A 13307-nucleotide genomic window follows, 5' to 3' on the forward strand; every position below is an offset into this window, starting at 1 on the left:
CCCATCCGGAGACGAGTGGGTAGAAAAGCTGTGGGACGGTGACCCCATGGAGTACTGTGCAGCTGTGAAAAAGAAGGCTCTCTTACCCTCTGAGACAGCATGGAGGGACCTGGAGAGCATCATGCTAGTGACATGAGCCAGTCAGAGAGAGACACGTATCCCATGATCGCACTCCTATGTGGAATCTAAGGAACCAAATAAACTGATGAGCCCTGGCTGGTTTGGCTCAGTGGATGGAGTGTCTGCCTGCGGACCGAAGGGTCCCAGGTTCGATTCTGGTCAAGGGCACATGCTTGGGTTGCGGGCTCGATCCCCAGTAGGGGGTGTGCAGGAGGCAACTGACGTTTCTCTCTCCTCCCTTCCTCTCTGAAATCAATAAAAATATATTTAAAAAATAAAAAAATAAACTGATGAACGGAGTGGATCCAGAGACATGGAGGCATGGAACAGAGGGCGGAATCTGGGAGGGAAGGCAGGGAGGGTGGGTGGGTGGGAGGTGATCAACCAAAGACCTTGTATGCACATATGCATAACCCAGGGGCACAGACAATGGGGTGCTGAAGGCCTCGGGCGGGGGCGGGGGGGGTGGAGGGAGTTAATGGGGGGGAAAAGGAGGACATCTGTAATACTTTCAGCAATAAAGATTTTTTAAAAAATAATAATAATAGCTCATATCTATTAAATACTGGCCTTGACCATGTCTTAGGCCCCATTCTATGTATTTTACATGTATTGGCTCATTGGATGGTCACCGCCATCTTACAAGGCCATCCCTTCACAAGAGAGAACTGAGGCTCAGGAAGGTTAGAGACCCGCCCATCAGGTGGCGAATCCGTGAGCGAGGCCTCTGTTCACTTCTGCCCAGACCTGCCCTTGGGTCCCGGCAGTGTGTCTGCGGGATCTCCGTGGAGAATCTCGAGCTCGTGCATCTTCCGTCGCCCACTCTCCACTCACTGACTTCTTCGATCTCTCTTTTTTGTAATTTTCCTCCTAGGGATCGTGCCCCATAGATTTACACCTAAACGGTGCATGTTTGTGCTAACGTAGGTGGTGTTATTTTTACGTCCCGATTGTTCGCTGTTGCTGGTATATACAGGAAGTTGATCGGCTTTTGTACATGAACCTGCACACTTGCTGTAATCGTATTGGTTCCCGGTCAACTTTCAGTCCCTCCCTTGGAGGTTTTCTACAGAGATGGTGATGTCATCTGTAAACAAACCAAGTTTTACTTCTTCCTTCCCGATGGAGACACTTTTAATTTCCTTTTGTGGTCTAACTGCAGTGGCTGGGACTGGCGGCACAATATTGAAAAGGAGTGGAGAGAACAGACACCTTGCCTTGCTCCTGACCTTAGCCAGGAAGCTCCCAGCTTCTTTCCATGAGGATGTTAGAGTTTCGTCGCTGTCCCTTCTCCATGATTCACTCGAGAAAGTTCTCCTCTATCCCTAGTTTGCTGAAACAATATCATTTTTTAAAAAATATATTCTATTGATATTTTACAGAGAGGAGGGGAGAGGGATAGAGAGTTAGAAATATCGATGAGAGAGAAACATCGATCAGCTGCCTCCTGCACACTCCCCACCGGATATGTGCCCGCAACCAAGGTACATGCCCTTGACCGGAATCGAACCCGGGACCCTTGAGTCCGCAGGCCGACGCTCTATCCACTGAGCCAAACCGGTCAGGGCAAGAAACAATATCATTTTAATATTTAAAAAAAAGTCCAAAACGTAGTGTGTACAGTTGGATTCTAATTTTGAGAAGAAAATACTTTATTGGAAAAGCGTGTGGAAGGCTGATAATTCAAAGTAGTCACGTTGGGCCGGAGAAGGGGTATTTTTTTTTTCTTTATGTAGTTTTGTATTTCCTAAACTTGCCCTGATGAACCTATTTGGTTTTTTTTGTTGTTGTTTTTTTTTGACAACAGAACAATAACATGAAAAGCGTGACGTGTTCTGGAGAGATGGCTTGCAGACAGAAAATAAAACAATTAAAGGCTAATTTCGCCCAGTTGGTGTTGCTAGGTGGTTGAGTGTCCACCTATGAACCAGGTCACGGTTCGACTCCCGGGTTGAGGGCTTGATCCCCAGTGTGGGGCGCGCAGGAGGCAGTTGATCCATGATTCTCTCTCATCATTGATGTTTCTCTCTCTCTCTCCCTCTCCAATAAAAATATATTAAAGAAGAAACAATAAAATAAACGGAACTGAACTGCCGAACCTGGAGCAGTAGGGCCTGACAGGTCTTGGCCAAGGGGAGGAGTCGCCGGGCGGAGGAGGTGCCTGGTGCCTCTCAGGAGCCCAGTGCACGCCCCGGCCACGGGGAGGGGCAGCAGCGCCCCCACCTGGCCCCGGCGCTGCTGGCTGGCGCGCACCCCCAGCTCAGGTGCCTCGAGAGCGCACCCCGCGCGCCGTGCTCTCCTGGGTCCGGGCTCCCGCGGGCAGTGCTGGGCGGCGGGAAGGTGAGGGCCAGGCGCCCGAGCGGCCCTGACACCGCCGGGCTGCAGCGGGAGCCGGACCGGAGCCGGGTGAGCCGCGCCCGCGCCGCGGAGGGCGGGGGGAGGCGCTGGGGAGGCGCGCGGCGCGGGCGCGGGCGCGCACAGGCGCGCGGGGCGGCGCGGACCCTCGCGGGCAGCGCGCCCTCCTCTCCCGGGTCCGCGGCTGCCGGCAGCTCAGCCCGCGGCCCCTCCGCCTCGACTCTGGGCGCCCGCGGCCGCACCCTGCCGCTGCCTATGGGGATCCGCGAGTTCCCCGGCGGCGCGCCCCGGGGCAAAGGCATCGCCACGTGAGTAGCGCCTGGAGCGGGCGCGCGCGGGCGGGCGGGCGGACGGGCGGCCCTGGTCAGCTGGGGTGCCGGCGGTGGGGGGCTCGGGGAGGGACGGCGCTGCTCGGGAAGTTCCCGACGGTCTGTCCCTCGCCACTCGCCCCCGCCCGCCTTGCCCCAGGCGCCCAGGACCGGGCACCGGCGACGGGACCCGACGCCGCCGGGGCTGCCGGGGAGCTGGGTGGGCGGCGAGCGGGGAGGGGGAGCGCGGCTTGGCGGTGGCACCTGCCCCTGGAGGCCAGACCGCGCCCCTGCTCGGCCTCAGATCCATCCTCACCGACCCCCCCCCCCTCTCTCCCGCCCACCTGCCTGGCCGCAGTGGCATGAGGAGGTCCCCGGACGTCAGCCCGCGGAGACTGTCGGACATCAGCCCGCAGCTCCGGCAGCTCAAGTACTTGGTGGTGGACGAGGCCATCAAGGAGGACCTGAAGTGGTCGCGCTCCGTGGAGGACCTCACCGGCGGGCCCGCGGGGCTCACGTCCATCGAGGAGCGCATCCTGCGCATCACCGGCTACTACGGCTACCAGCCCTGGGCGGCGAGCTGCAAAAGTAAGGCCCTCACCTCCTGTCCCCCTCCCCCGCCGCTGCGCCTGGGTCCCCCGCAGTCCTGGGAGCGCGCGCAGCCGTGCGCCTGGCCGCCCTCCTGCGCCCTGACCACGGGCACAGACCCAGGTTAGCAACTTTTAGGGAGCGGCCTGGAGATGGGAGTCCTCGGGGACCTTTGGGAATTTCTGATCCATTCTCTTACACTCCAGACACCCCCTCCCGTCCCTCCCCCTCCCGCCCCCCCACACCTCCCTGTCCTATCCCTTGCTAGTGAGGGGTCCCTGTGGGAGACACTGGGGTGGGAGGCTTCCCTGTGGATCTGAAGGTGTTACTCGCCAGAGTGGGGCTCAGCTGAAGAATGCACACTCAACTGGCCTGGATTTTAACTCTTCCTGCGCCTCTAGGCCCGGATGGAGGACAATCCTCGGGCCTTCATTTGAGCTCACTCGCTCCCTTTGCCTCACATGTTTATCCCTCCTCCGTGGAGGCCTGGGTTTGGACCCTCCTCGGTCCGGTAGAGATACCTGGTTGGTGTCAGGTGGAGCCGCCGAAACGTTCCTTGGCCGCCGGGCCCGGCTGATGGCTGTGACCGTGTGGTGATCAATGATGCAGGCGTTTACCTGCGTGGTCTGGTCGGGGACTCATTGGGGGACATTTCTTTCTCTGGGTTTGGAAGGGAGAAGGTGACGACCACCCACTCGGGGGTCCCCCTGACTGTAAACCGACTGAGGTGGTCCCATCCCGACCACCAAGAGGCTGGCAGTGACCCCTGGATCCGTGTGAGACGTGGGTGACACTGTTCCATTTGTAATACAGACTCGCAGCTTCATGATCCCGGGACATGTTTCTACCCTTGGTTGCTTGACATTGGAACATATTTTGTTGGTCCTTAGGGGGGAAAAAATCCAGCTTTCGTAAATTAATCACAGTCCGTTCTAAAAATACATCTACTTTTAGTGTGTGTGTGTGTGTGTGTGTGTGTGTGTGTGTGGTTTTTTTCCCCCTAAAACCCCTGGTTTCAAGTCAAAGGTCACTGGTGTGCTAGCAGCGGGTTCCTTTTCAGTCCTTCGCAGGAAGCATCGTAGGATTTCAGTGTTTTCTTTTCGTGTCCTTGTTTGTTTCTGAAGGACGGTGGTGATTGCATTGAACTCTGTCTAAAGGTTGCCCGGGTCTCCTCCCATCTCCTGCGTCGGCTGCTAAAAATGGTAGCTGGTGAAAAGCTGGCTGTGGGTTCTAGAAGGAAGACACAGGACCGAGTTCGCTTTTCAACTGGGAGGCACTGGGCACAGAACCACAAGAAGGGAAGGCCACGGGGAGCCGTTTCTCCTGGACGGAAGCATAGGAGGCTCAGATCATACTTCTGCCTCTCACATTTCTATTAGAATTGTCTGTTTCGTATTCCTAGTCTCTGCTTTCCGAGTAACCCAAGACAGTGGTTATCAACCACAGCCTTCGTGGACCCGTCTGGTTAGCTCGAAGGTCGTACTAAGGTTGGTCATTGTCATTCCATCTGTGACCTGGGGAGCTTCCGGCAGTGTTGGGTACAGGCATGCTTTATCATTACGACAGGGGAATATGTTGCCCTGACGGTATGGCTCGGTGGTTGAGCATCGACCTATGAACCAGGAGGTCATGGTTCGATTCCCGGTCAGGGCACATGCACGGGTTGCGGGCTTGATCCCCAATAGGGGGTGTGTAGGAGGCAGCTGGTGAATGATTCTCTCCCATCATTGATGTTTCACTCTCTCTCTCCTTCTCCCTTCCTTTCTAAAATAGATTAAAAAAAACAAAAACAAAAAAAAGATGGAAAAGCCCTTGTGGAGTTCTATTAGCAGACAAGGCTACAGTGAGCATAGGGCCGTGAATAAAATCAGCTCACCCCACTCTCTGCTCCTATGAAGATCCTTCTCTTTCTCCCAAGCTATTTCCTTTTTACTAAAATGCTTTAGGTGACAATCGACGTTTTGACGAATTAATTGGGTTTTAAGTTTAAATTTAGAGAAACTCATGTTTTATTAATACAGCCAGAGACCTTTTTAGAGCAATACTGTAGCTGTTTTGAAGAGAAAAAAAAATATCATAAAGAGTCTTATTTATACATTGAAATCAGTGGATTATTGTGTGTGTTGCTTAATCATCACACTCCACAAACTGGGAGACATGCTCACAGAATAACTTATTCTCATGGTCTCGGAGCACGGTATTATTTCCTGACCTCGTGGATCAGGAGAAAATTGTATTTCCTGTCCTAATTGCAGAGCGTATAGAGAGGCCTGTACAGGGAGGCACCTGGTCAGTTGTTTCGGTCCATGAGGGTGGCCAGCCCTTGAGCAGCTGTCTAGGACGTGGGCACACAGCCTGCTCTCGTGCGGCTTGAGGTAGCCTTGACCTTGACAGCATTCGAGATGGCACGAGAGAGACGATTGCCCTGCAGGAGGCTCAAGGGCGGAGGGGCCCCTGTGACTTCTCAGAGCCGTTGTCTGGCTTGACAGATGTTTTCCGTGACATTCAGCGTGTCTCCTGTCTGTCCCGTCTCGTCCGCGGTGCTGGACGGGGTGACATTCTGTTAGGAGATTATTTTTATCCTTCTCCACCATCCACTTCGTAGCAATGTAGAGTTCTAGAAATGTGGCTGTGTCCTCCAAGTTTGATTCCCAAGGGTCGGAAGGAAGATGGTTCTTCACGATTGCCGACTTCGCTTCCTTATTTTTCCTTTTACACGTTGAGTCTGCTTATTTCCAATGAATGTATATGAAGATGTTCTCTTCCTTTTTAAAAAAAAAAATTATTTTTTTATTGATTTCAGAGAGAGGCAGGAAGAGGGAGAGATAGAGACATCAATGATGAGAAAGAATCATGAATCGGCTGCCTCCTGCACACCCCCTACTGAGGACTGAGCCCACAACCAGGGCATGTGCCCTGACCAGGAATCTAACCATGACCTCCTGGTTCATAGGTCGGTGCTCAACCCCTGAGCCACGCATGTAGGGGAGTTTAATAAACACTTTTCACGGAAAAGTGCATCATGCTGGCGTGTGACATGTAGGAAGGACCTGAGATCCCTTCTTCATACATTTTTTTATTGATTTCAGAGAGGAAGGGAGAGAGAGAGGGAGAAACATCAATGGTGAGAGAATCATTGATTGGCTGCCTCCTGCACGCCCCCTACTGGGGCGGGGGGAGAGGGGATCGAGCCTGCAACCTGGGCATGTGCCCTTGGTCATAATCGAACCCGGGACCCCCTCAGTCCACAGGCTGATGCTCTATCCACTGAGCCAAACCGGTCAGGGCCTCTATACATTTTTAAACAACGAATTGGTCGGTGAGCTAGTTGAAGGCCATTTAAAGGCCATAACCCGGAACAACAGAACTGCCCAGACTCTTTTCCTTTAAGCCCGCTTTCTGTTTTATGACATATTTAACATAAAAATCTTCGGTAGGTTTCTCTGCTTGTATTCCGTGGGTGTGTTTTCCAAGTTACAGGTAGCTGAAATGTACAGCAGTAGAATTTATCCCAGAACACTAGGAAAACGGGGTCCTGGTACACCTGTCGTTGTGTTTGTTCTACCTGTAAGTCACATCGGACCCGGGGATGCCCTCAGAATCCGTCCAGGGTTTTCACTGGGGTGCCTGGAAGGTGGAGAAAGGAACACTTTCCAATGAGACCCTGTCTGTCCCCCCTTACCACCCATCCCCTCTGGAGAAGCCCGGGGGCCAGGCTGGGGCTTCAGAAAATCACTGCATGCTCATGAATGCGTTCATTTGTAAATGGCATAGCCATCCATCCACCCATCCATCGTCTATCAGCAGACGGTTCACTGCGTCCAAGGGGCAGTAAATGGAGTCACTTCCAAGTACACGGTATATTCCTGTTTCCTAGGAAATTGCATAGCGGGAGACAAGGCAGACAGGTGTCATTCCATCTGTCTCAGAGGTGCACACGTGTTCCCGTTGGACAAAACAGCTTGGACTGTCTCGGACCCCCTCCCACTGACCTCATGACCCTAACCACCAATGGCATCATGACTTCGTGTAGGGTCGTGAGCAGCAGGCTACGGGGTGGGGCCCCTGGCAACTTCTCTTTCTTTCCCTTTAAAAAAACTCCAGCTCAGCCCGGCCAGTGTGGCTCCGTGGTTGAGCATCGGCCAATGAACCAGGAGGTCAGGGTTCGATTCCCGGTCAGGGCACATGCCCAGGTGGCGGGGTAGATCCCCAGTGGGGGGGCGTGCAGGAGGCAGCCGATCCATGATTCTGTCTCATCATGGATGTGTCTTATCTCTCCCTTCCTCTCTCTGAAATCAATTTAAAAAAACAAACACGAGCTCAGCTGCTCTCATCAGAATTCCGATTTGGTCGTCGGTGGTAACTCGGCCATTAAACGTGTTTCACTCTTTCCTGAAATTGTGCAGCCGCGACGGTTTTAGGCGAGTGGTTGGGATTGAGCTGCTGAGGGAGAGCACGCCTCCCCTCCCGTGCCCGGCAGCGGCATTCGGTCCTCCCCAGCTCGGAGCTGGAGACCTGAGCCGTTCTTCTCCCTCTGACGGCGGGTCTGGCAGATGCCGCTGGCTTCGAAGGAGCGGGGATTGGCTCCCACACACCCCGCTCTTTCCCACGCGGCTGCACGCTCTGTTTGTGCATCCCCTCCAGTTCCTGTAGAAGCAGATCCCCGAGCCGGTAGAATTTCTCTTTTAAAGCTTTTGGCTCTTCAGCTTAGGAGTCAGGACACAATCCACTCATATAGAGGAGAAGGGTGTTTCTGAGGGGCACCCTCCACGTTTATGTATTCATAAAGCTTAGGCCCCGCTGGCAGGGCTCGGGGGTTGAGCATGGACCTACGAATGCCTGGGTTGTGGGCTCCATCCCCAGGGAAGGGGGCAGGCAGGAGGCAGCCAATCAATTATTCTCTCTCATCTTTGTTGTTTCCATCTCGCTTTCCCTCTCCTTCCTCTCTGAAATAAAAAAAAAAAAAAAATATATATATATATATATATATATATATATATATATATTTAAAAAAAAAAAACACACACACAACAAAAATCCCAATTGCTTAAACCATTGGTTATTGGAGACTGACTCAATCCCCAGCCTTCCTCGGCTCCCTGGAGGGGGATGTGGGACGGAAAGTTCCAACCTCTCCTTACCGTTGGTGCCATGGCAACCAGCCCCCGGCCTCCGGGCTTCCTGCAAGCCAGGTCTTCAGTACAAACTCAGGTGTGGTTGGCAGGAGCCTACCCATCCCCCCTCGTGGCTCTCGTCAGGAAACGTCAAAGGTTTGAGGGGCTCTGGGCCAAAAATGCGGATGAAAACGAAATATATATTTCTTCCTTTTTTAAAAAAAAAAAACAAAAACTTTTTAATTGAATTTATTGGGGAGACATTGGTCCTAAAATGACATAGGTTTCCAGGTGTCTGATTCTACAACCTGTAACCTGTACATCGTATTGTGTGTTCACCACCCCAAGTCAAGTCTCCGTGTTAGGCTCCATCGGAACACAGCTCCAGTCTAGAACATCCTTAAGGAAAGCCATTGACGTTCCCATAACACGGGGTGTTGCCAGGAAGGGGTGAGGCCGGGACCCTCAGTCATCGATGCCCCGCCCCCTTCAGAAGTCAGCTGGGAGCCCCAACCGGTTTGGCTTGGTGGATAGAGCGTCGGCCTGCAGATGGAAGGGTCCCGGGTTCGATTCCGGTCAAGGGCATGTACCTTGGTTGCGGGCACGTTCCCAGTACGGGGTGTGTAGGAGGCAGCTGATGGATGTTTCTCTCTCGTCGATGTTTCTGACTCTCCCTTTCCCTTCCTCTCTGTAGAAAATCAGTAAAACATACTAAAAAAATATTTTTTTAAAAAAGAAATCAGCTGGGAAAAGAGTGACCAGGAGAAGGTGGGACAAGGACTTTGAGACGACCGAAGGGCCTCTGTGGCCAGCCTGTGGTCTCCCTTCACCTGCGCCACGGAGGCGGTGCTGTAAGCAGCTCAGTCTCTGAGCATCCTCTGTGGCCAGGGGTGGCCACGGGCCATCGTTTGGGGCAATGCAATATACATGAGATGCCTGGGAGAGGAGAGTTACTGCGCAGAAGGGAGAAGCCTCCTGGAGAGAAAGTTCTGGGTTATCCCCGTCCCCCTCCGCCCTGCCCAGATCCGGACACAGTCACAGCTGTCACCCTGAGGATGGGAACTCCCCGACCCGCTGGCAGAGCAGGGAGGTGGGAGCAGTCTGGGTCTCTGCTGGCACGTCCCAGCCTCACAGGCCTGGGTGGGATCGTGTGTGTGTGTGTGTGTGTGTGTGTGTGTGTGTGTGTGTGTTTCCAGTCTTCTTAGCGCAGGAGGAAAGCCAACGGCGTCGGTTTCAGCCGGCTGGCTTTCTGCGATTTGCACCTGAACTCATTTGTAACCGGGACAGCTCTCCAATTCCGAGTTGCAGAAAGAACGATTGAAATTCAATCAAGCGGGCCTTTCTATTGATCGGAGTCGCTCACCAACGGGATAGACTTCCTTTATTTTTTCCTTGGGAACGGCTCTTCCTCCGTGCCACCCCCACCCTAGGCCCCCGTTTGATGGATGTCCCTGCCAGCCATCGGGTGGTCAGACCCTACGGTCACCTTGAATCGTCCTCTGGCCTCCTGCACACCTCACTGCCAGACGCCGGGCGGGTCCTGTCTCGTCACGTTCCTGGGATTGTGGTCCAAAGTTATACAAACGGCGGTGGCACGTGTGAAGTGCGAGATCTTATTTTCATGTCACCCTTTACCCCCTTTCCTGCTGCCTTGGTTAAGGCTCTTTTTTTAAAAAAAATATATTTTTGTATTGAGTTCAGAGAGGAAGGGAAAGGGAGAGAAACATCCATGAGGAGAGAGAATCCTTGATCGGCTGCCTCCTGCACGCCCCCACACCGGGGATCGAGCCCGCAACCCGGGCATGTGCCCTGACCGGGAATCGAACCCGGGACCTCTTGGTTCATAGGTCGATGCTCAACCACTGAGCTATACCAGCCGGTTCCTCACTCTTGTTGCTTTAGCACTAGCAAGAGGGAGTGATAGAGACACAGTAGACATGTAGTAAGCTTATTGAATGAATGAATGAACGAACGAATGAGCCCATTCATATCTGGGAGGCCTGTTTAGTGAGGGCCATATGAGAACCACAAGGATTTCGGTGGGACGCACTCCTGGAAGTTTAGACCAGGTGACATATGAGGTCCTTTTCAACGCAAAGGCTTTATGAATCTTGGTCAAGGAAGGGGAGAGTGTCCAGGCAAGAGCGAGAGGATGGGTTGCATGAGAAGATGCATGTGGAAGTATTTTTAAAATTACGAAGTAGAAAAACAAAACGTTGCCCTAGCCGGCGTGGCTCAGTGGGTAGAGCGTCGGCCTGCGGACTGAAGGGTCCCAGGTTCGATTCTGGCCGAGGGCACATGCCTGGGTTGCGGGCTCGATCCCCAGTAGGGGGTGTGCAGGAGGCAGCCGATCCATGATTCTCTCTCATCATGGATGTTTCTATCTCTCTCTCCTTCTCCCTTCCTCTCTGAAATCAATAAAGAAATACATTTTAAAAAAAAACTAAAAACAAAAAAAAACAAATGTTGCTAGGCTGTCGATATCTCAATCGGTAGCTGTACCACAGGCCTGAAATCCCAGGATGCTTGGAGGGAGAGTTAAAAATTAGTTCCAAGTTTACAGAATCTAAAAGAACAAGAATACAAGCGAAGGTCTTTTAACCTCACTTACGTTTGACTTGACCTCTGAATGCTCAGCAAACATACGAGCTGCCGCCCCAAGCTTTACCCTGTTTTTCCACGGTAGGAAAGAGAAACAGATTTCAGACAGCTGTGCATAAATTTTCTTCTTATGTTTGAACTGTGGATACGATCGGGTACCTCCCAAGTGAACGAAAACAATCAAGAAAACACTTCTCGCCTCCTGAAGAATGGCTTACTTTCCATTCGCCATTCATCCCTGGCCCGCTGTTATAAAATCAGACTCCTTTGGCCCGATCAGAGTGGCTCAGGAGCTGAGCATCAACCTATGAATCAGAAGGTCCCGGGTTCGATTCCCTGGTCAGGGCACATGCTCGGGTTGCGGGCTCGATCCCCAGTGTGGGGTGTATGCAGGAGGCAGCCAATCCGTGATTCTCATCATTGATGTTTCTTTTTTTTCTTTTTCTTTTTTTAAAATATATTTTATTGATTTTTAACAGAGAGGAAGGGAGAAGGATAGAGAGTTAGAAACATCGATGAGAGAGAAACATCGATCAGCTGCCTCCTGCACACTCCCTACTGGGTATGTGCCTGCAACCAAGGTACATGCCCTTGGCCGGAATCGAACCTGGGACCCTTCAGTCCGCAGGCCGACGCTCTATCCACTGAGCCAAACGGTTAGGGCTCATCATTGATGTTTCTATCGCTCTCCCTCTCCCTTCCTTGCTGAAATACATAAAAATATATATTCTAAAAAAAAAAAATCGTACTCGTTCGAATAGCCGATGGAATCGTTTTGCATGGACTTTGCACGTGTGGCTGAGTCTAAACCTTATTCTCATTTTCTAAATCACCGAATCTGTTTCCAAATATAAAGTCGTGTCCGGTGGCCCTGCGAGACGGTGGCTGATGGCCAATGTAGGTCTGAGTGAGCAACTTAGTGTGATCTGTAGAGTTCGCGCATGGACCAGTTGGACGCCAGATATTTCAAAATACTTAATTAAGCCTTTTTGTCCTCGGCGGCTGCAGCTGCAGAAGAGGTGGAAACGCAGTGAGGGCACATCGTGGAAATCTCCCCCCGGGGGCCTTTCCATTTGCTCTGGGCCCAGGGGAGAGGTTTCACGGGGGAGCAGGGAGTGGGGAGGGCTGGCAGCAAATAGTATTAAAGGGAGAGAAAGATATAAATTTATTTTTTTTTCAGTGACAAGTCACCCTGGGAAACTAATAGCACAATGCACCAGATTGCAGAAAAGGTCACGTGTTTGCCGTGTGGGCGTGAGACAGAAGCAGAGCCCACCGGAGCACCGTGCCCCCAACGACCAGGGGCTGCGGGCGGTGGTGTTCTGTACGTTTCAGTGAGTCGGTGCATTCACAAACCCATCACCTGCAAAAGGTGAGGAGCAGTCACATTTTATTTTTTTATTTTTTAAAAAAATATATTTTATTGATTTTTTACAGAGAGGAAGGGAGAGGGATAGAGAGCTAGAAACATCGATGAGAGAGAAACATCGATCAGCTGCCTCCTGTACACCCCCCACTGGGGATGTGCCCGCAACCAAGGTACATGCCCTTGACCGGAATCGAACCCGGGACCCTTCAGTCCGCAGGCTGACACTCTATCCACTGAGCCACACCGGTTTCGGCAGCAGTCACATTTTAATGCAATGCTTTATTTTTCACTAGAGGCCCGGTGCACGGATTTGTGCACTGGGGGGAGGGTCCGTCAGCCTGGCCTGTGCCCTCTCGCAGTCCAGGACCCCTCAGGACCCAGGGGGATCGGGCCTAAGCTGGCAGTCAGACATCCCTCTCGCAGTCCGGGGATCCTCGCTCCTTACCGCCTGCCTGCAGCAGAGGCGGGAGAGGCTCCTGCCACGCCGTCGCCAGCCCCTCGCCAGCCGTGAGCCTGGCTTCTGGCGGACACACTGACCACCAGGGGGCGGCTCCTGCGTTGAGCGTCTGCCCCATGGTGGTCAGTGCGCGTCATAGCGACGGGTCATTCGCCGTTGGGTCGATTTGCATATCAGGGTTTTATTATATAGGATTTTTGATTGGAATGAGGCTGAGCTGAGTGCGAACTTATTGAAAGGGGGCCTGTGCACAAGGGAAGACAAGTTGTGCTCCCCGGGGTCCTGGGGGTGGCTTATCGAGGGGCCGTGGTGTAGGCGTGGGGCTTGGGAGTGAAGGTGAGCTCCTCAGGTGGCAGTCGACCCCCCGGATAATCACATGATGTTTTCCAGGGCCA

General features: G+C 52.9%; 1 protein-coding gene across 2 annotated transcripts in view; it reads left to right on the plus strand.

Moving 5' to 3' along the window:
• The first annotated feature begins 2432 nt into the window (after positions 1 to 2432).
• Positions 2433 to 13307, plus strand: part of SLC35F3 (solute carrier family 35 member F3) — a 61562-nt gene continuing 50687 nt past the window's right edge. The window contains exons 1-2 of one of the 2 annotated variants that reach the window (XM_080651053.1): positions 2433 to 2526; positions 3142 to 3371. In XM_080651053.1, coding sequence (XP_080507179.1) covers positions 3146 to 3371 — 226 coding nt within the window. In that variant the 5' untranslated portion in view covers positions 2433 to 2526; positions 3142 to 3145. Of the gene's footprint in view, positions 2527 to 2689; positions 2784 to 3141; positions 3372 to 13307 lie in introns of those variants that run through there. The other variant, XM_080651052.1, reaches the window with a different exon arrangement.

This window comes from Plecotus auritus (assembly GCF_963455305.1).
Source record: "Plecotus auritus genome assembly, chromosome: 14".
Lineage (NCBI taxonomy): Eukaryota > Metazoa > Chordata > Mammalia > Chiroptera > Vespertilionidae > Plecotus > Plecotus auritus.